This window comes from Muntiacus reevesi, chromosome 10 (assembly GCF_963930625.1).
Source record: "Muntiacus reevesi chromosome 10, mMunRee1.1, whole genome shotgun sequence".
In the NCBI taxonomy this organism is placed as follows: Eukaryota; Metazoa; Chordata; class Mammalia; order Artiodactyla; family Cervidae; genus Muntiacus; species Muntiacus reevesi.
Genome location: NC_089258.1, coordinates 61331046 through 61352687, shown reverse-complemented (window position 1 = coordinate 61352687; position 21642 = coordinate 61331046). Strand labels below are relative to the sequence as shown.

Below are 21642 nucleotides of genomic sequence, written 5' to 3'. Positions count from 1 at the left end.
AGAACCTTGGCATGTATAGCAATTCCAAACGTATTTTCCTTTCTTAAAAGGACACATAGAAAGAGGTTGGGAAATACTCATATAGCAGCTATTGATGGGACTTTATTCCCTGCAACTATCTGATTCTGGAATGACCTATATTTTCAGGTTTTCCAGATTTCCCGATTCTCTTAAAGATACTCGGAGTGGAAGCAAAACTCAAGGGTTGAATGAAAAGGGTTTCCTGTTGCTTGGATCTCATATTCATCTCTTAGGCTTGCTTCACTATCCTTTCATTCAGCCAAAAATATTCAACTGGAAACTATCAACTAAAGCCTCATCTCCAAACAGATTCTATTGATATTTTTTTAAATTATGAATCACAGCTTCCTTAAATCTTGGGAGCATAACAGTAATGAGGATAAAGATAGTGGAGACTGATAAATTTTGCTGGCATGAGAAAGAAAAAAAATCTTCTGTTTGTGTGTGATCTGAATATTCCCAGCATTTAATATTGTGATTTTCTGGGCAAAGTGGGTGAATGATAGAGCTCTTCTGGTTTTGTGGAAGATTGTCTTATCTGTGATAGGTAGTTACATTGGTTGACGTCGTATTACCTGCTACTCAGAATTAAACGTTCCATATAGGAGTACAAGGGGAAGGGGAGACAGAGGAATTGCAGTTGTTAACGCAAAAATAGGTTTGTTGTACACAGTGAACCTCCAAATTTAAGAGTTTACTAAATCAGTATTTATTTGATCTGAGTAATGGATATGTAATGCTGTAATTGGACTCATTGTAAAAGACCCTGATGCTGAGAAAGGTTGAAGGCAGGAGGAGAAGGGGACGACAAGAGGATGAGATGGTTGGATGGCATCACTGGCTCAATGGACATGAGTTTGAGTAAACTCTAGGAGCTGGTGATGGACAGGGAGGCCTGGCGTGCTGCAGTCCGTGGGGTCACAACAAGTCAGACATGAGTGAGCGACTGAACAAGACTGCAATACCCCATCTATATCATGAGGATATACCTTGTGGGTTTTTTCCCTAGTCACTGTGAACTTACATGATTATCACTCTTTTGGAAGGTGAGGCATGGGAGGTTTATGGCAAGGTGGACTTTGGTATAAACTAACTACCTAATATCTGACTATTGGTTTATACCTATGCATAAAATTATGAGAAACTTGGTCATAAAAAAAGAAATTGTGTCTTTAAATAGTAGAACCTGAGTTGGCAGACCAAGTAATTTAGCTAACACCCTTTTAACTAAACCTGATTCCCCACATTTCTGAATCATTCTGAATCATGTGTCCTCTGTTTAAAATGTCAGTAACCTGACACCTTTCTTGGAAGGCAGCTGCTGATGTGTTGGAACACTGTTAGGTAGGGTGTGCTGCCTGGAATTGGGTGGTGTCTCACTCTTTTTACTGTTGCTGTTTAGTCGCTCAGTCATGACTGACTCTTTGTGACCCCGTGGCCTGTAGCATGCTAGGCTTCCCTGTCCGTCACAACCTCCTGGAGTTCACCGAAACTCATGTCTGTTGAGTCAGTGATGCTGTTCAGCCATCTCATCCTCTGTCGCCCCCTTCTCCTCTTGCCTTCAGTCTTGCCAGCATCAGGGTCTTTTCCAGTGAGTTGGCTCTTCCTATCAGGTGGCCAAAGTGTTGGAGCTTCAGCTTTAGCATCAGTCCTTCCAACAAATATTCAGGGTTGATTTCCTTTAGAATTGACTGGTTTGATCTCCTTGCTGTCCAAAGGACTCTCAAGAGTTTTCTCCAGCACCACAGTTTGAAAGCATCAACTCTCAGGCACCTTCTTTATGGTCCAACTCTCAAACATCTGTACATGACTACTGGAAAAACCTATATGAAAACTTAAAATGATGTATTAAGTAAGAATTATAGTATCTCTGCTTGTTTCTCCCTTTCCATGCCTTCAAACAGATTCCTTCTGTGGACTGAGAAAATAATGTTGGCTTCTACCGAATTATACCAATTTATTTCCAGGCGCAAAATGAGACCACAGAAAAACTTCTGGTAATAGGAGAGAAAGGTCTCTGATATTATCAGAAGCCATTTGAAATAAAATCTAAGCAAAATGAAAACATGAAAGATGTGATTTGCAGGGCCTAAGACTTTATTTGTTCTGGGATATGTTTTTAATTCAGATATATGAGAAGAACTAAGGATCTGAGATATTTGAGAACTCAAGAGATGGATAAGGAATGAACTAGATAAATTGCAAAATGAATACAATGTTTCAGAAAATGTTGCATGTTCTTATAAAAATCGTAAAATTTTCAGGAAGCCTTCTTTTATGAGATTGTTGGAAATTTTTGTAGCTAGAAGTAATGAGTTTTAATATATGTTAGAATTTAAATGCAGACATAAGTTATAATACGTCTCTGGTTCAATGGTCCTTGCAAAATGTCCCCAGTGCTTAAATTTTAATAACTATTACACTTTCAATCTTGTGGTTCATGAATTTAGAAGGTTAAACACTAGTGGAGATGAGATGAGGTTTTAAAATTCCAAAGCCTGCCAGATACAGTTTTGATATCTGGGTGATGCCCTTCATCATGGGCTGGGTCTTAGCTGGTCTGCCAGGATCCTGGGAGCAGCTGGAGTCTTGCATTTCTTCATATAGAAGTGGTTATGTGGCAGAGAAATGAAAGGGCATGAGCTTTGGAGCTCTGCAGAACTTGGCCTCATATCTAGCTCTGCGATTTTGAGCAAATTCCTTAAGACCTCTGAGCCTCAGTCTCACCACCTGTGAATGGGACAGCGGTTCCTCTGAGGTGGTCGTGAGGATTAAATAATGTATGTCAAGTGCCCAGAACATAATAGAGCAATGAATGACCCCAGTGATTACTTTTTATTTTCATTTCCCAGAGCCTGTGGTAAATGGCCTTACTTATAAATGAAGTTCTTATTCAATGGGTTTTTTTTTTCTCTCCAGAGAATAGTCTCGAGTGTTCACTCCTTTTTTTTTTCTTTTTCCCCTGCAAGGGGAAAACTAAACTAAAGGAGCAGTATCCCGTAGCCCTGTCGATTCTGAGGTTCTCTTCAGCAAGCTATCTTGAGCTGCATGATGTAACTGTTCGCTAACCTTGGCTTTTAACCAAGCCGTGGCGACAAGTTTCTTTCCTTAAGGCATGCTCTAGATAGTATTTCATCTCAGTTTAGAATGTGTACTTCATAACTGGACTATTTATTGGCAGGGAACTGCCAGGGCTTCACTAGCAGGACGTGTTGGTGAGCTCTTGGCTCGTCCAAGCCCTGCCTCCTCAGTCCAGGAGACAGAGAGCATGCGAACTCTGCGCTCCGGCAGGAGGACACGCTTCACACTTGTCTCCTTAGATGGCACAGAGCCGCCAAAGCTTCAGCAGCAGTCACAAAGCAGAAACATCATGAGACTTTATTCCTTTGCTTCTGAAAGCTCATGCCCATAGTATATCTTACTGTGGAGAGTCAGACTTGATTTTGTGGCCTGACTTTGTTACATGCTAGCTGATATTTCACCTCTGTTAACTTTGGTTTTCTCAACAGAAATGACTTTCACCTCAGAAAATTAAACATATTTTAGCATTTTTTTCAGCTCAGGCATGTGTGGTAATTCCCAAAGGGGTTATGTGATGAAACACAGAACAAAGTTTCTGCCTTGCAGGCTTATCACATGCATATGTGTTGGGGAATGGGGTGATAAGCCAAATACATGTAATGCTCCAATCAGGGCACAGATGATGGATGCCATCCAGAGACATGGATGTGTCAACAGACCATGATGGGCTTTTGAAAGAGGGGTCTCTTCTGCTTGAGGGGATCATGAGGAAGTTTTATGAGGAAGGCAGGATTTGAAAAGGATCTTGAGAAAGGAGTAAAGGGATATGTATTGGGTTGGCGAAAAATGTTCATTCAAGATTTTCATAAGATGTTACAGAAAAACCCAAACAGACTTTTTAACCAACCCGATACAAACAGAGATTGAGGCTTGAAAGGCATTCTTGATGGGGAAACAGAGTGAGCAAAGAACTCTGAAAAGTGTGAGATCTCTTGGCAAAAAAGCACACACTTCTCTTTGACCAAAGTAAGACAGAATGTAAGGGAATGGGAGGGGGGCAGGAAGGGAAAGAGAAGAGGAATAATAGTAATAGCTCACATTTATTGAGTACCTACTATGTGTCAGGCACTGTTTTAAGCACTTTACTTGCCTTAACTGATTTAATCCTAAAGAAGAGAAGGATGGAAACACAGATTGGGTCATAGTTTGGACTGTGGATGATGAGATAAAGAGTTTGTAATTTGGTTGGTCTAGTCAAGGTTATGGTTTTTCCAGTGGTCATGTATGGATGTGAGAGTTGGACTGTGAAGAAAGCTGAGCGCCAAAGAATTGATGCTTTTGAACTGTGGTGTTGGAGAAGACTCTTAAGAGTCCCTTGGACTGCAAGGAGATCCAACCAGTCCATCCTAAAGGAGATCAGTCCTGGGTGTTCATTGGAAGGATTGATGCTGAAGCTGAAACTCCAGTACTTTGGCTACCTCATGCGAAGAGCTGACTCATTGGAAAAGACCCTGATGCTGGGAGGGGTTGGGGGCAGGAGGAGAAGGGGACGACAAAGGATGAGATGGTTGGATGGCACTACCGACTCTATGGGCATGAGTTTGAGTAAACTCCAGGAGTTGGTGATGGACAGGGAGGCTGGCATGCTGTAACTCATGGGGTCGCAAAGAGTCGGACACAACTGAGCGACTGAACTGAGCTGAATTTGGTTGGAAGTGAGGTGTCTGAATTGCAGGAAGGAATAATTGAGCTCCTGTGAAGTGAGAACCATGAATGAACTGAGGTTATAGCAATAAGAAGGGTGTTCACAGAAATTTTTAATTGAGGTAACCAAGCATGTTAGAAGTCCCCCAGTACAAAAAGAAATGAAGTCGCCATAGGCAGTAGTGTTAGTGTTTTCTTATTTGTAAATTCCAGGTCTTTGAAAAAAGAGGATATATATTTGGTAGAGTATTATGTTTATTTTATACTCCATGGTTGATTTGTGACCACAGAAATGCTATATAAAATTTTAAAATATCTTAAAAGCAGGTCAATTCTGTTACCTGTTTTAAGGTTACTTAAATTTTTAACCTGGAGTCAAAATGCATGTTACCGAAATGACCTATTTCAGGCTTAGCATTTTTTAGATACAATTTGAGTTCGAAAGAAAACACATAGTACCATGATGGTATTTACTCTTACTAGTTTGTTGACATTATTGATTAGGCTAATATATGCCAGATAACTATATTTCCCCCCTCTTTATCTTTTTTGTACTCCTTGAACTTTTTACAGTCCTTCCCTTCTAGGAAAAACATACTCCAAATATGAAATTGTATCATTTTGATGAGAGGGAGGTCAAAAACATATTTACACTTCAGAAAAAATGCAGAGAAGTCCTTATAGAATTTAGGCAAGATCTGACTTGCTTTCTGTTTCTCCCCACACACAGGAGAGCTTGCGGCTGGCGCGTGTTTGTTCTCTGTGATTGACGGGAAAGGGGCCGTGTAGGGCTGGAAATAATTCACACCAGATTAATTTGGCAGGACGCGGATCGTTCCTCCATGTTTCACTCTAGTACACTGTTTCCCTCCTCTAGCTTGTCAGCTTCTCGGTTAAGGACTCACCCGGAGGGGTTTCTGCCGTCGGACCCCACAGAATCTCTGCCCCTCCAGGGGTCCCAGGACCTGGGCCGGACCTGCTCGCTGAGGACACAGCCCAGAGGTGACGCCAGTGGGACGAGGGGTCCCTCCGGAGCGCGGCTCTCGTTTCCAGAGGGTGCGGGGAGACGCTTGGCTGAGGAGGAAGGCCCGAGAAGCCTTGAAGGAAGCCTAGCCTTTTTACTTTGTGTCCCTGCCCAGAATGATGCAGGGGCTGATGGGTAGCCGGTTAAGGAAGGACAAAATGAACCCAGTGCTGTCATCTGCCCCCTCTCTGCGGGGGCCTTCTTTCAGGCCATAGGACCCGGTGGCCATGCTCAGGGAAATTGCGTTTGGGATTCCTTTTAACTGAAGCCACAGAGTATCACTGAGACTGTGCCCTGAAGACTGTTGTGGTGGTAGCAACACAACCTCTCAGGCAAGGGGATGCAAAGGAGCCAGGGTCTGCCGGGGCCCCGCGAGTGAGAAGCCCCGCTGGCCGCAGAGGAGCAGGGCTGGGGCTGCGTGCTGGGCCTGCGTGCTCTCCGCGCTCTTTGCCAGCCTGGTAGCTGGTCAGGAGGGGCGGAATCTTTCCTCTGTCCTGCCATATTTTCTCAGATGTTTGCCTTCCATCACCTCCTGTGGTTACCTGGGCACACATGTGATGGGCGCACACACGGACGCCTGAGATAAAGCCTGGGTTCTCAGCTTCGCAGAGCCAGTGGGCGACCAGGAGCAAGGTCCTAGCGTACGTGTTAAGTCGTCCTGCGCTTACTTGGCCGTGTACAGCGGTAGCACTTTATTGGAAGTGGAAAAATTGCCCAAAATTATTGATTGGGGCAAGGATCAAAGATGACTCAGAAGTAGACTCTCCCCGCACCTAGATAAAGTTGTAACCCAGCATGGAACTATGTTTCTGTGTATTCCCCGCCCCCGCATTTTTGCTCCATTTATGTTGTTATCCTTTCAGCCCACCAGAGAAGTTTGCTTTAATTTTTCAAGCTGAATAGTATCCTTCACTGAGTGCTTTCAATGTGCTAGGCCCTTGGTCTGCCCCATTAGAAATAATATTTTGGTTAGAAGCATTTCTCTATTTGAGGAAAAAGGAGATGTTTAGAAGTCTTTTTAAAAGCCAAATAAACAGGCTCTAGAATATGAAACAAGAAAGTAGCCAAAAATTGTGATTATAGTTATTAGTATTTATTGCATTTTTTTTTTCAGATGCCTCAGTAAATTATCTTTACGCCCACAGAAAGCTGTCCTAGAAAAAGGACACTACACAGATATGAGTTTGGAGAACTGTAGGCGTGTGGCAAGTCCAGAGGAAGGCGCAAGTGATAATCCAGAAGGATTTGTTTGTCAGATTTGACTCGTCAATGAACTGCTTACCTTCCAGTGATCATGGTAGAATCCTGCGTTCTGCGTGCTCTGGGAGGGACTGAGTGCATGTGAGCTTGTGTTCAGAGGACATTAAGCAACTGGTTGGTGTGAGGGCTGAAGATGATGAAACATTTCACTGGTTGCAAACAGCGACCTTCCCGCAAGCAGGATTCGTTGAAACCTTCCCGTGAAAGATTCTTAAACAAACTTGGTCTTTGTTGATGTTAGATAAATAAAATAGAGAAGCTGAGTAGTAAGAGTTTAGGGAATTCGAGAATTTACACAAGCTCTGCTTTTTGGTAATATTCATAAAATGTGTGTCTTTTGGTGACATTGAAATCATTTGCTCAAACCTTAAAACGTTTCCTAATGACCATCTAGCAGACTCAGTCTTAAAATACTCAAGAGAAAATATGAAAATAATTTCATGGACTGTGCTGCTCAATTGCTCAGACATGTCTGACTCTTTGTGACCCCCTGGACTGTAGCCTGCCAGGCTCCTCTGTCCATGGGATTTTCCAAGGAAGAATACTGGAGTGGGTTGCTGTTTCTTTCTCCGGGTGATCTTCCTGACCCAGGGATCGAACCTGTGTCTCCTGCATTGGCAGGTGGGTTCTTTACCTCTGAGCCACCTGGGGTGTCCCGTGGCCTGTGTGTAACCCTAACAGGTAATCCTGTTTAGAAAGAAGACAGTGCAAATGGAGTTGGCCCTCTACACTTATGGATACTGAACCCAAGAACAGGGACCCTGTGAATATGCAGAGTGGGTTATGGGACTCGGGTATCTGTGGATTTGGGTAGCTGTGGCTGGCCCTGGAGCCAGTCCCCTGAGGATACCTGTGGACAACTGTACAATCAGAATCCTAGTCAGACAACGAGTACTCAGCGTGAGGACCGAGAATCGCAGGCACCAGGAAGGCTCACGGTGATTGTCACTGGAATCCGAGGGGCTCAGGCTTCAAAGATGGGGGAACAACGTATGCATCTGTGAAAAGAGCAGGGAACATTTGAGCTGAATCTTTATGAAGTATTTAACCAGGAAGGAGAAGACAAGCAGACCTTGGAGTGGTAGCGGTAGATGAAGGCAGAGGTGCTTTTGTGTGTAGGAGAAAGTTGGCTCTCTGAGAAGAAAAGAAGATAGAACAGATACCCAAAAGGGAGGCTGAGGCCCAAATGGGTAAGAAGGAATGCAGCTGCTTTAAACTAGCTCACAAAACAACAACAACAAAAAGTAGCTCACAGTTTCAGACCTGGATGAAGTACATCTTGCAATATTAAAATAATTTGTGGATATGAGTCTGGAGTGGTCATCTGTCATCTTGGAGGCGCCCTGTACTACACGAAAGGGAGCACAGAAAGGAAAGAAGCAGTGACCCTTGTCTTCAAAACAGAGACCAGTGCAGATCCTGGAAACCGCAAATCAGGGAGCTGGATATAGTTCATCAGTGAAATTCTAGGACTGTGTGGTTCATTCTTGGGAAAAAAGTGACCACTTCCCAAAAGGCATCATGAGTTCACCAAGAACAGTTATGCCTAACAAACTCCATACCCACTTTTTAACCTGTTACGAGAATGGTGGATTTTAAAAGTTTAAGCGTGATAATTCGCATTTTGGCAAAGCATTTAATATCATGTGTTGTGATAACCTTGGGCTAAGCTGGAGAGAAATGTGGGTCTCTAGTTGTTTGCACAATATACTGAAATTGTTGATGAATGGGTCAATAATGGCTTGGAGGGACATTGGTGGTGGCGTGCCATGGTACTCTGTCCTTCACCCTCTCACATTTTTGTCATTTACTTGGATTAGGGTAGGAGTCATGCTGGTTAAATTTGCAGTGACTTGAAGATAGGTAAGATGCTTGATACTCTGATGGATAGATTTGTGTTACATAGAATCCCAAATAATATGAAACTTAAAGTTCTGAACTGAGGTTTGAAAATAATCAGTGAAACAAAATGGAATCATGAAGACAGTCTTTGTAGATGTCTGAGAAAAAAAGACCTGAAGCTTTTAGCTGACTGCAAACAAAGGATGAGTCATTCATTCAGTGAACATGTGTGTACTGACAACTCTCCTCTGTTTCTCACTGGGAGTACACTGGGAATGCAGCAAATGGATAAAATACAGACCTTGCTTTCCAGAAACTTAGTGTAAAGGAATGTATTGGTTTCTGAGGGTTGCTGTTAAAAAGTACCACAAACTAGGTGGCTTAAAATAACAAAAAATGTGGATTTCCCTGGTGGTCCAGTGGTTAAGGCTCAGCAATTCCAGTGCAGGGGACCTGGGTTTGATCCCTGGTCAGGGAACTAGATCCTGCATTCCTCAACTAAGACCCAGCACAGCCAAGTTAACACACAAAACAAGAAATAACAAAAAATGTATTGGCTCAGATTTCTGGAAACTGAAAGCCCAACTCAAGGTGGCAGCAGAGCCGTGCTTCTCTGAAACCTGGAGGGAAGAATCCCTCTTTGCCGCCTGTGGCTTCTGGTGGTGGCCGTGAGTCTTTGGTGTGTCTAGGCTTGCAGCTCCATCACTCCACTTTCTGCCTCTGTGATCACATGGCATTCTTCCCATGCATTTGTGTCTTCACACAGCATTTTCTTCTTATAAGGACACCTCTGATATTGGGTTAAGACTCACCCTCATGACTTCCCCTGAATCTGATAACATTAGTGAAGACTTTGTTTTCAAATAAAGTCACCAAATAAGGTACCAGGGTTTAGGACTTCAATCTATCTTTTTTTTTTTTTCTTCTCTTTTTAATAAATTAAGCACAGTTCAACCCATCACAAGGAGTAAAACATATCCATCCAAGCAGTTGCATAGAATTATGAGGAAGAAAAAGTGCCGCAAAGATACAGAGTGCTGTGAGCACAGGCGATAGGGTGACCTAATTTAGCTTGGGGGAGGATGTCAGGGAGGACTGAGAACTCTCTGGGCAAAGAGGAGAAAGAGTAAGTTCACGGAAAGAAGAGACAGCAATGCAGAAAGCCTGGAGCAGTAAGAGGCACAGAGTTCTGGGGAAATTAAAACTCAGTGCAGAGCAAGGTTGTAAGGAGGGAGTGGGGGATGTGCCGAGAGACACCGAGGGGCCAGGCCCAGAGAGCTCTGTGCATTGTGTTGGCATGGTGGAGGTAACTATTAAAACAAGAAGAGTAAGTGTATAGAGTGGAGGAAGATAGCAAATGAGACTCTGGGCTTGCTTGACCGAATGCGGACTGCTTTGTCTTGTTTGGAGGGCCGTATTTTAAGTAAGTGTTTATCAGTGTGAATGTTGTGCTTTGAATTAATGTATTTATCCACATAGACAAAATCTCTGGGATGATAGCCATTTGGAATTAGTTGAACCAAAATACTTTCTGCCTTTATTCTTCGGGCAGAGTTAGACCAGTGGGTAGGAGTTTCAGGAGGGCTCCGTGAAAGGGAGGTCTTCCAGCAGTGGGAGCCACACAGGTTGAGAGCAGGAGCCTTGAGAATTATTTGCCCTAGGAGGACGGCCGAGACACAAGGGGTGCTGCAGTGAAGGTGAGGAGGAGACTGTTTTCCTCTGAGGGTCTCTCTGCAGGAAGCCAGCCTTATCTGAGGATAAGAGGAAACCCAGTGAAGTATCCACTAGGGGTTCAAATGTGATGTTCAGATTTCTAAAGTACATTTCCTTGTACTTTATAATTAAAATTTTAAGAGCATTAAAAGGGCTTTAAAATTAAATGTTACTGGGAGATTATTAAATAATTGAATTCATTTAAAATATCTTTGTAACACAGTGTTCTATATCAATTATTTGTTGTCCACTCGTAAAGTCATGTCCGACTCTCTGTGACTCCATGGACTGCAGCACACTGCAGCTCCTCTGTCCTGCACTATCTCCTGGAGTTTGTTCAAGTTCATGTCCATTGAGTCAGTGATGATATCTAACCATCTCATCCTCTGCCTCTCTCTTCTCTTGCGCTCAGTCTTTTCCAGCATCAAGATCTTTTCCAATTTTATGTGTGTGTGTGTGTGTGTGTGTGTGTATCAGTTATATCTCAAAGAAAAATTGGCAGAATTGTTTAGATGCATTTGCCTTTCCTGACCCTCTGCTATTATTGCAACAGTCCTTCAGATGTGTTCCTTTTATAGCTGAGTAATATTCCATTGTGTATATGTACCACAACTTTCTTATCCATTTGTCTGCTGATTGACATCTAGGTTGCTTCCATGTCCTAGCTACAAAAGTATATTTAACAGGAATTTCCACTTTCACTTTGATCTCTTGAAGGACATCCAACTCACGTTCCACGTCAGCACTTCTCACAATCTCTCCTTCCTTTCCGCCCCATTTTCCCTGCTGCCAGGTGGATTTTCTCCAGGCTGTAGGCTCTTCCCTTACCCCCAGCCCTTTATTACATAGATCAGCCTGCTTCTTAGCTTTAAATTTGCCAAGTGTTTGGTGGATTTTTTCCTTCCTTGGGTCAAAAGGAAAGCTCAGGAGCGGGCAGATGAGGCAAAAAAGACCCTTCCTGCGGCCTGTGCAATAGCTCAGAAGGCCCAGGAACAGAACCCTCCCCAGGGGACAAGGGAGCGACCAGAAATAAATCTTATCACCTATGTGTGGATGAGAGGGCAGTCTTCTAGGCCAGTCGGTGGACAAATTGGCTTACAGTATTCATGTGGAGGCTGGATGAGGCTAAGACGAAGGAAGGTAGGCTGAGAGCAGAGGACAGAGGGGTGATTTTGAAACGCAGGCTAGAGCATATGAGTTGGAGAAGTTGGCAGGAGGCTGAGACGATAGATTAGATACAGTAGATTCTAAGCATTAAAATTCAGCTCATTTCAACCCAGAGGGATAGGGTAGGGAGGGAGGTGGGAGGGGAGGGGGAGGTTCAGGAAGCGGGGGACGCATGTATAGCTGTGGCCGATTCATGTTGATGTATGGCAAAAGCCATCATAATATTGTGAAGTTATTATCCTCCAATTAAAATAAATACATTTAAAAAAATTCAGTTAATTCTTCATATTTCATAATTCTCTTGTTACTTAGGAGTCTGCTGATACTTATAAACGTTTCCAAGCACATTTTAAAATTATGGACACTAAATTCTCTTTGACCAAAATAATTCATCTACAAGTCTCTGCAAGGCATGGTTTCATTTAAAGTCAGGATTGGGAAATAACAGTGTTATGTTGTTTCTGAAATATTTTTGAAGTAGTCTCAGACACAGCAGGAATCAGAGCCCCATATCAGCTATTTCTCTTTGCATCTTGGTGCCGAATACTCTGAAGGTCAGATGAAACAGCTCTTTGCAAAGAAGCAGCAGGAGTGTGAGGTGAAGGGTGTTGTTTCTCTTTCTCCTCGTTGCATTCTTCTTATTTTAATAATTCAAGGACGCCATTACCAGATTGTGGTACAGAGCCATTTTCAAGTTATTTTCCTTCTTAAAATTCTTCTTCGTTTGTGTACTCTTAACTTAAGTCTTAGAGGCTTTGAATCCTGGTGATGAAGGGCTGGCACCGTTGTAATTACTTTCTCTGAGCACATAATAGAAGTGTTTTATTCAGATTTATTTGAAGCCAACATGAACTCCCAAACCTCTCAGCCAATAACAGTGTTTCAACCGTCTGCCAAGATGCTAAGGATAAAAATCTCTGGTGATACATTGTTTCTGTATTTTAAAGAGTACAGAATCAGAACATGCTTTTCGAAGTTAAAAATATAGTTTCAAAAATTTTCGAGAATGACTTAAGAACAGAACCATAAATGATGAGTACACTCAACATGGTATCCATCGAAATTTCTTGAACTTGAATTAAAAACGAATGTGAATTCCGGTTGAATTCCTTTTCTGCCACAGTTTGATGGAAGGAATTTGGGGTAGTATTGAAACAAAAGTAGCTGAGTTCTAACAACTAAATTAGGCTTTTTTTGAGGAGAATGAGGGGTAAGTGAATTGAGAGGAGTTCTGTGGCTGTTTGGAAAGAGACCAATTAGAAGAAATGAGAGTGTTCTAAAGGGCTTCTCAGTCCTTTGCCTTCAGACAAAAAGAGCTTTCTTGTACTTTTAACACACCTCCTAGCCCATGAATATGCTTCTAGCATTTTTAATCTGAAATTCAGCTACTAATCCAGAAATAAGTCAAAATAAACTTGTTGAACAATGGCTCTTAGTCGGCAGAAGTGTGGGTTCGTCCAGGTCATCTGGATTTGCTTGGCATCCTTGAGTTGATTCTAATTTGTGTAGACAGTGGATTAAAATTGGAATTAAGGTAATTGTGAGCATTTATTTCTTTTCAAAACATTTTGTTTGTGTTTATTAAAGGGTTGTTTTTGAGAAGTAATGCTGAATGAATCACCTTCCTGTAAAGGTGAGCAGCTGGGATTCCTGGTACTATAGCTGACAGCCTCCATAAAATTCAGTAGCATTTAGGAGGATCACTGAATTGTGGCAGAATTTGATCAATAGTCAAAGATTTACAGGCTTAAACGTCAGCAGTCTGGAGAGCACATTCATCTCGAATACCTTGTTCTGTTAAACCATCACGCCCAGAATTCCTGTGTTTAGTTTTCTGAGAGTTCAAAGAGATTGGCATGGAAATACATTGTAGACACATATATTTAAAGGTACTCTGTTTTTTGTTTTTTTTTTTTTTTGGATTTAGAATGGCAGTGCGAGTTTTAAATGGTGAAAACAAAAAACTGTCCATGTATAAAGTTATACCGAAGTCATTCTGGCATTATTTGTTCATCCCTTTTTGTGTTATCTTTAAACTATGCGCCATATAAGGTTTGGATTTTGGAGCTTGCAAAAAAAGTAAGAGCTCAAAGGTTAGTCGCCTAACCTAGAAACTTGTCTGCCCTGTCGCTTCCCATTCTCCTTCTTGATGCTTGAGATGGAGATGCCTTTTCTCCTAATTGCAGCCTTTCAACCCAACACTACTCTCAGTTTTCCACCTCTCAAGAAATGTCCTTTATCCATTCTCCCCCCTCTGGATTTCAAGCTCTCTTTCTCTTCTGGCTCTTTCCCATCAGCATCTGAACAGATTAACTTTCTTCTTTATGAGGATCTCCCTTGATCCCATGGACCCCTCTGGCCATTTGCTTGAAAAATAGGAATCCTTGCTGACCATATTGCTTTCATCTCCTCACTGCTTATCATTTTGCAGCCCCTGCAACCTGGATTACACCCCATGGCCCACAGAACCCTCACCTGTCAAGGTCACCAAAGACTTCTTTATCAAGATCATATTCTTTCATTCATTTCAGGCACTGTCTGACACTGATGACCACTCCTTCCTTCTTGAAAGCCCAGTCCTCTTTTGGGTCGGATCTTCTTTGGTTTCTTCAGCCACTCCTGCCTAGTTTCCTCATGAGCAGTGATGGTGGTGGTTCTTTTTCTTCCCTTTCCTCTTGTCCCTCCCCCGCCCCCACCCATTCCTTAAATGTGTGCGTCTTTGGTGTTTCACTCCCTTCCCTCTCCTGTACTATCTCTCCATGGGTGATACTGTCAGTTTAATTATCATCTCTATGCTGATCCTTCTCAGATCTCCTGCCTTCTGGGTTCTGCTGAGCTTTGCTGAGACCGTAGGGCAATTCCACACATTCCTTAAAATCACAGTGGTCAGAAAGCACCTCCTTCTTTGCTTATTCCTCATTTAAATGAAGGACACATAAACCGTGCAGCAGCTCTGGGTCACAGATCCACATAGTCGCCAGCTCCTACATCCTCCACCTCCTCAGTGGCTCTGTAGTCCGTCCATTTCTCTTCATGATGCCACCTTTACCTTGGAGCCCGTCACAGACCCTCTTGCCTAGATAATCCCAGCGGCCCGTTTGCCCTTTCCCTCAACTCCAGTTTTGGTCTTGCTCATCCCTTCCCTGTAACACAATCAGAGCACTAGTTGTCAAGTTGTGTATCTGACTTAAAGTTCTTCAGTGCTCTTGTGGTCAAGTCCAAGCTCCCTGCGTGGCCTGGGGACCCCTCCTCCCGTCTAGCTTCCCCCAGCCCCTGAGCTGTGTGTGTGTACAACCACTCTCTGTGCCTCTGAATTTTCTGTTCCCTCTGCTCAGAGCACTCATCATTGCCCCTACTCCCCCCCAACCTCCTTCCCACGACATCTTCAGACGGCTCCATCCATTTCATCCTTTCAGAGGTCTCAGAGTAGCCACAGCTCTCTCCAGGAAAGCCCCTGTGACCACCTGAAGCCACCCCCTCCGTGGCCCCCCTCTCGTCGAGCAGAAGCCTTTGCTTCATGCTGTTGAACTGGCCACTGTCTGCACCGCCCACTCCGCTATAAGTGCCGTGAGGGGAGGAACTGTGGCAGCCTGTTCAGGTGGTTTCACACCTAGCAGTGTGCACTGAAGTATTTGGGGAACTAATAAGATAGCAGAAGTGCTTTTAGGAAATTTGCATTTTTTAAACAAAAAATAACCCCCTAACATCAACATTAAGGAGTGAAAAAGTTGGCTTAAAACTCAGCATTCAAAAAACTAAGATCATGGCATCTGGTCCCATCACTTCATGGTAAATAGATGGGGAGACAATGGAAGCAGTGACAGGTTTTATTTTTTTGGGCTCCAAAATCACTGTGGACTGTGACTGCAGCCATGAAATTAAAAGACACTTGCTCCTTGGAAGAAAAGCTATGACAAACCTAGACAGTGTATTAAAGAACAGAGACATTACTTTGCCATCAAAGGTCTGTCTAGTCAAAGCTGTGGTTTTTCCACTGGTCATGTATGGATGTGACAGTTGGGCCATAAAGAAGGCTGCGCTCTGAGGAATTGATGCTTTTGAACTGTGGTGTTGAAGAAGACTCTTGAGAGTCCCTTGAACTCCAAGGAGATCAAACCAGTCAGTCCTGAAGGAAATCAGTCCTGAATATTCAGTGGAGAGATTGATGCTGAAGCTGAAGCTCCATTATTTTGGCCACCTAATGAGAAGAGCCAACTCACTGGAAAAGACCCTGATGCTGGGAAAGATTGAAGGCAGGAGGAGAAGGGGATGACAGGGGATGAGATGGTTGGATGGCATCACTGACTTGATGGACTTGAGTCTGAGCGAGCTCCGGGAGTTGGTGAAGGACAGGGAGCCTGGCGGGGAGCCTGCAGTGCGTGGGGTCGCAGAGAGTTGGACACGACTGAGCGACTGAACAACAGCAACAGCATAAAGGTCTTAAGACCAAGAAAGCTTGGGAGACTTCTCTTCTGTGATGCAGGAAACTCTAAAACCCTCTTGCGTTTGAGAAAATATTTCTGGTGCTTCTGTCATTCTTCTGGCATTCTTCCTTCATTAGGTGAATAATTGCTCTACTTCTGGTTTACTGCTGTAATTTGTTGGTGATCAGAATGTTTTAAACATCTTTGGTAAGTGCTGTAGAGCCCTTGTTTGCTGTTTCTGGGACTGACAAGGTGGAGGATGTTTCTCCCTTAGAAGTGGGCGCTGGAGAAATAGTGGTGACAGGAACCCGAGTTGGATGTATGTCTAAGAATAGACTGTCTGTGCCTTACATAAAGTCACCTTTTTCAGGTAGAGGGTGTACATGTCTGTGGGTATGCATAAAGAACGGGCCTCACACACATTCAATTCTATGAGCACCTTATTGGAGAAATATCTCAACAAATTGAAGTTATTCTGTCAGGACACCAGCTGTGGGAAAGAAGAGGGATTATAGGAAACCCACGGGAAATGGCAGGAGGTAGTAATTTTGAAGACATGAAATTGGGAGTAGCATTGGTAGAGTCAGCCCAGTTGATACCACCTTGACCTTCATCAGTTGCAGACCTTTGTCAGCAAAGGGATGTGTCTGCTTTTTAATATGCTGTCTAGGTTGGTCATAGCCTTCCTTCCAAGGAGCAAGTATCTTTTAATTTCATGGCTGCAGTCATGACCAACAGTGATTTTGGAGCCCAAGAAAATGACATCTGTCACTGTTTCCACTTTTTCCCCTTCTATTTGCCAGGAAGTGATGCGACTGGATGCCATGATCTTAAGCTTTTTGAGTGTCGCATTTCAAGCTAGCTTTTTCACTCTCTCCTTCACCCGTATCAAGAGGCTTTTCAGTTCCTCTTTGCTTTCTGCGATTAGAATGGTATCATCTGCATATCTGTGGTTGTTGATATTTCTTACAGCAATCTTGATTCTAGCTTGTGATTCATCCAGCCAGGCATTTCACCTGATGTATTCTACATAGAAGTTAAATAAGCAGGGTGACAATGTACAACCTTGTTCTACTTCTTTCCCAATCTTGAACCAGTCTGTTGTTCCGTGTCTGGTTCTGTTGCTTCTTGACCTACATACAGATTTCTCAAGAGACAGGTAAAGTGGTCTGGTATTCCCATCTCTTGAGGAATTTTCCACAGTTTGTTGTGATCCGCAGTCACAGCTTTCATGTAGTCATTGAAGCAGATGTTTTTCTGGAACTCCCTTGCTTTCTTCATGATCCAGTGGATGTTGGCAATTTGACCTCTGATTCTTCTGTCTCTTCGAAACCCAGCTTGTACATCTGGATGTTTTCAGTTCATGAACTGCTGAAGCTTAGCTTTAAGGCTTTTGAGCATAACCTTACTAGCATGTGAAGTGAACCCAATTGCGGTAGTTTGAACATTCTTTGGCATTGCCCTTCCTTAGGATTGGGATGAAAACTGACCTTTTCTAGTCCTGTGGCCACTGCTGAGTTTTCCAAATTTCCTGACATATTGAGTGCAGCTCTTTAACAGCATCATTTTTAGGATTTTAAATAGCTCAGCTAACTTCTAACAACTCCACTAGCTTTGCTCATAGTAATGCCTCCTAAGGCCCACTTGACTTCACACTCCACGATGTATGGCTCTAAGTGAGTGACCACACCATTGTGATTCTCTGGATCATTAACATCTTTTTTTGTATAGTTGTTCTGTATATTCTTGTCACCTCTTCTTAATTTCTTCTGCTTCTGTTAGATCCTTGCTGTTTCTATCATTTCTCATGCCAATCCTTGCATGATATATTCCCTTGATACCTCCAGTTTTATTGAAGAGATCTCAAGTCTTTCCAGTTCTGTTGTTTTCCTCTATTTCTTTACATTGTTCATTTACGAAGGGCTTCTTCTCTCTCCATGTTATTCTCTGGAACTCTCCATTCAGTTGGGAATATCTTTTTCCTTTACGCTTGCTTTTCACTTCTCTTCTTCCCTCAGATATTTTTAAAGCCTCCTCAGACAGCCACTTTGCCTCCTTGCATTTCTTTTTCTTTGGGAGGTTTTGGTCACCGCCTCCTCTACACTGATAGGATGTCTGTCCAATAGTTCTTCAGACACTCTGTTTACCACATCTAATCCTTTGAATCTACTCATCACCTCTACTGTATATTCATAGAAAATTTGATTCAGATCATACCTGAATGGCCTAGTAGTGATTTTCTCTACTTTCTTCAACAAACACTGACTATTTTTATTAGCATAGTACTTCCTAGAGTAGTGATGGATGTGAAATAACTTTGGAAAGGGTATCTCTCCATATTTGCAATGGCATGTTTAGGGTGACTGGTCTTAGTCAAGGACACTCCTTCAGTGGCTGCTTGGGGAGTGGGAACAGGTGGTACCCTCTGGCATTTGGAGTGATTTATTAGCCCAAGATTGCTCAGCTTTGATGGGACCTAGCATGTGCCTGGGGCTGCAGTGAGCCACCAAGATCCTTGACTGTGAGCAGGATGCTGACTGGACAATACTCTGTTTATTGAGCTGCTGAAGGTTCTGTTCCCTCTTTTCCTTTTTCAAAAAATTTCCCCTCTTCTCCGACCCTAAAGACAAATTTGGTCATAGTTCTTTAAATTGTTCTGTGCTTATGTCAATGAGACAGCTAGGTTAGCCACATTCATGTAGTTTGGTGTTTAATAAAGCTAAATGGATTGACATGTTTTAAAGCACCAGCTGCCTTTACAAACTAGAATTCCCCATCAGCTGTTTGCATCTTGGATGTCTTTAGCAAGATGCTTGTCTGTATCTGGATTCTGTGTCAGAAATTTTGAAGCAGTTTAACTTCTGGGTGTTACTGATTTGATGTAAAAGGGGAGAAAACATAAATGTTCTTGCTGTAGTGGTTGTGACTTTGCAGTGGTCTCACTTGTGTCTTTTACTGTGTGCTGCTGCTGCTGCTGAGTCACTTCAGTCGTCTCTGACTCTGTGCGACCCCATAGACGGCAGCCCACCAGGCTCCCCTCGTCCCTGGGATTCTCCAGGCGAGAACACTGGAGTGGGTTGCCATTTCCTTCTCCAATGCAAGAAAGTGAAAAGTGAAAGTGAAGTCACTGGGTTGTGTCCGACTCTTAGCGACCTCATGGACTGCAGCCCACCAGGCTCCTCTGTCCATGGGATTTTCCAGGCAAGAGTACTGGAGTGGGATGCCATTGCCTTCTCCATTTACTTGTGTGCACCTGTATCTAACAAAGCTAGTAGAAGTGATGGAATTCCAGGTGAGCTGTTTAATATCCAAAAGATGATGCTGTTAAACAGCTGCACTCAATATGTCAGCAAATTTGGAAAACTCAGCAGTGGCCACAGGACTGAAAAAGGTCAGTTTTCATTCCAATCCCAAAGAAGGGCAATGCCAAGGAATGTTCAAACTACCACACAGTTGTACTCATTTCACATGCTAGCAGGTAATGCTCAAAATCTTTCAAGCTAGACTTTAACAGAATATGAACTGAGAACTTCCAGATGTACAAGCTAGATTTAAAAAAGGCAGAGGAACCAGAGATCAAATTGTCAACATCCATTGGAACATAGAAAAAGCAAGGTAATTTTAATTCCAGAGAAACATCTACTTCTGCTTCATTGATGACACTGAAGCATTTGACTGTGTGGATCACAACAAACTGTGGAAAATTCTTAAAGAGTTGGGAATACCAGACCACCTTACCCTGCCTCCTTAGAAATCTGTATGCAGGTCAAGAAGCAACAGTTAGAACCAGACGTGGAACAATGGACTGGTTCACAATTGGGAAAGGAGTACGTTAAGGCTGTGTATTGTCACCCTGCTTATTTAACTTCTGTGCAGAATACATCATGCGAAAAGTCAGGCTGGATGAATCATAAGCTGAATCAAGATTTCTGGGAAAATATCAATAACCTCAGATAACAGATGACACCACCCTTATGGCAGAAAGCAAAGAGGAACTAAAGAGCCTCTTGATCAGGGTGAAAGATGAGAGTGAATGTCTGGCTTAAAGGCCAACGTTAAAAAAACTAAGATCCTGGCATCCATTCCCATCACTTCGTGGCAAATAGATGGAGAAACAATGGAAACTGTGACAGATTTTATTTTCTTGGACTCCAAAATCACTGTGGACGGTGACTGCAGCCGTGAAATTAAAAGACGCTTGCTCCTTGGAAGAAAAGCTATGACAAACCTGACAGTATATTAAAAAGCAGAGACATTACTTTGCTGACAAAGGTCTGTATAGTCAAATCTATGGTTTTTCCAATAGTCACGTGTGGATGTGAGAGTTGGACCATAAAGAAGGCTGAGCAATGAAAAATGGATGCTTTTGAACTGTGGTGTTGAAGAAGACTCTTGAGAGTCCCTTGGACTGCAAGGAGATCCAACCAGTCTATCCTAAAAGAAATCAGTTCTGAATATTCATTGGAAGGACTGATGCTGAAACTCCGATATTTAGGCCACCAGATGTGAAGAGCCAGCTCATTAGAAAAGACCCTGATGCTGGGAAAGACTGAAGGCAGGAGGAGAAGGGAATGACAGAGGACAAGATGTTTGGATGGCATCACCAGTTCAATGGATGTGAGTTTGAGCAAGCTCTGGGAGATGGTGAAGGACAGGGAGCCTGGTGTGCTGTAGTCTTTGGGGTCACAAAGAATCTGACACGACTGAGCAACAGGACAGCAACAACCTATCTGGAGAAAACTTGGAGGAAGATACTGTTTAGAAATTTTTATTTGGAGAAAAGCTAAGTTCTGCACCTAATATAAGTGAAAGAGTATTTTCATTTTCCAGAAAAATAAAGGTTTTAGATTTGAATGCAAAAGTTTGTTGTTTTTTACCTACTAGAGTGAACAGTTGCCATTTCTGATTATCTTTATTTTTTAATATTTATTTATTTGACTGAATTAGATCTTAGTTGTGGCATAGGAAATCTTTTGTTGCAGCTTCTGTCTAGTTGTAGCACTCAGGCTTAGCTACCATGTGGGATCTTAATTCTCCAACCAGGAATCAAACTCAATACTCCTGCATCAAAAGTTGGATTCTTTTTTTTTTTCTCATTTATTTTTATTAGTTGGAGGCTAATTACTTTACCATATTGTAGTGGTTTTTGCCATACATTGACATGAATCAGCCATGGATTTACGTGTGTTCCCCATCCTGAACTCCCTCCCACCTCCCTCTCCATCCCATCCCTCTGGGTCATCCCAGTGCACCAGCCCCGAGCACTTGTCTCATGCATCCAGCCTGGACTGGCGATCTGTTTCACACTTCATAATATACATGTTTTGATGCTGTTCTCTCAGATCATCCCACCCTCGCCTTCTCCCATAGAGTCCAAAAGTCTGTTCTATATATCTGTGTCTCTTTTTCTGTCTTGCATATAGGGTTATCGTTACCATCTTTCTAAATTCCATATATATGCGTTAG

At 42.8% G+C, this 21642-nt stretch overlaps 1 protein-coding gene across 2 annotated transcripts in view; it reads left to right on the top strand.

Moving 5' to 3' along the window:
• The window catches only part of SLC7A2 (solute carrier family 7 member 2), a 71678-nt gene that overhangs the window by 13177 nt on the left and 36859 nt on the right, over positions 1-21642 (top strand). The window contains exons 1-2 of one of the 2 annotated variants that reach the window (XM_065946648.1): positions 5624-5748; positions 6885-7067. The exons of the other annotated variant lie outside the window; for it this stretch is intronic. Coding sequence (XP_065802720.1) covers positions 7065-7067 — 3 coding nt within the window. The 5' untranslated portion in view covers positions 5624-5748; positions 6885-7064. Of the gene's footprint in view, positions 1-5623; positions 5749-6884; positions 7068-21642 lie in introns of those variants that run through there. 2 annotated transcript variants of the gene reach the window in all.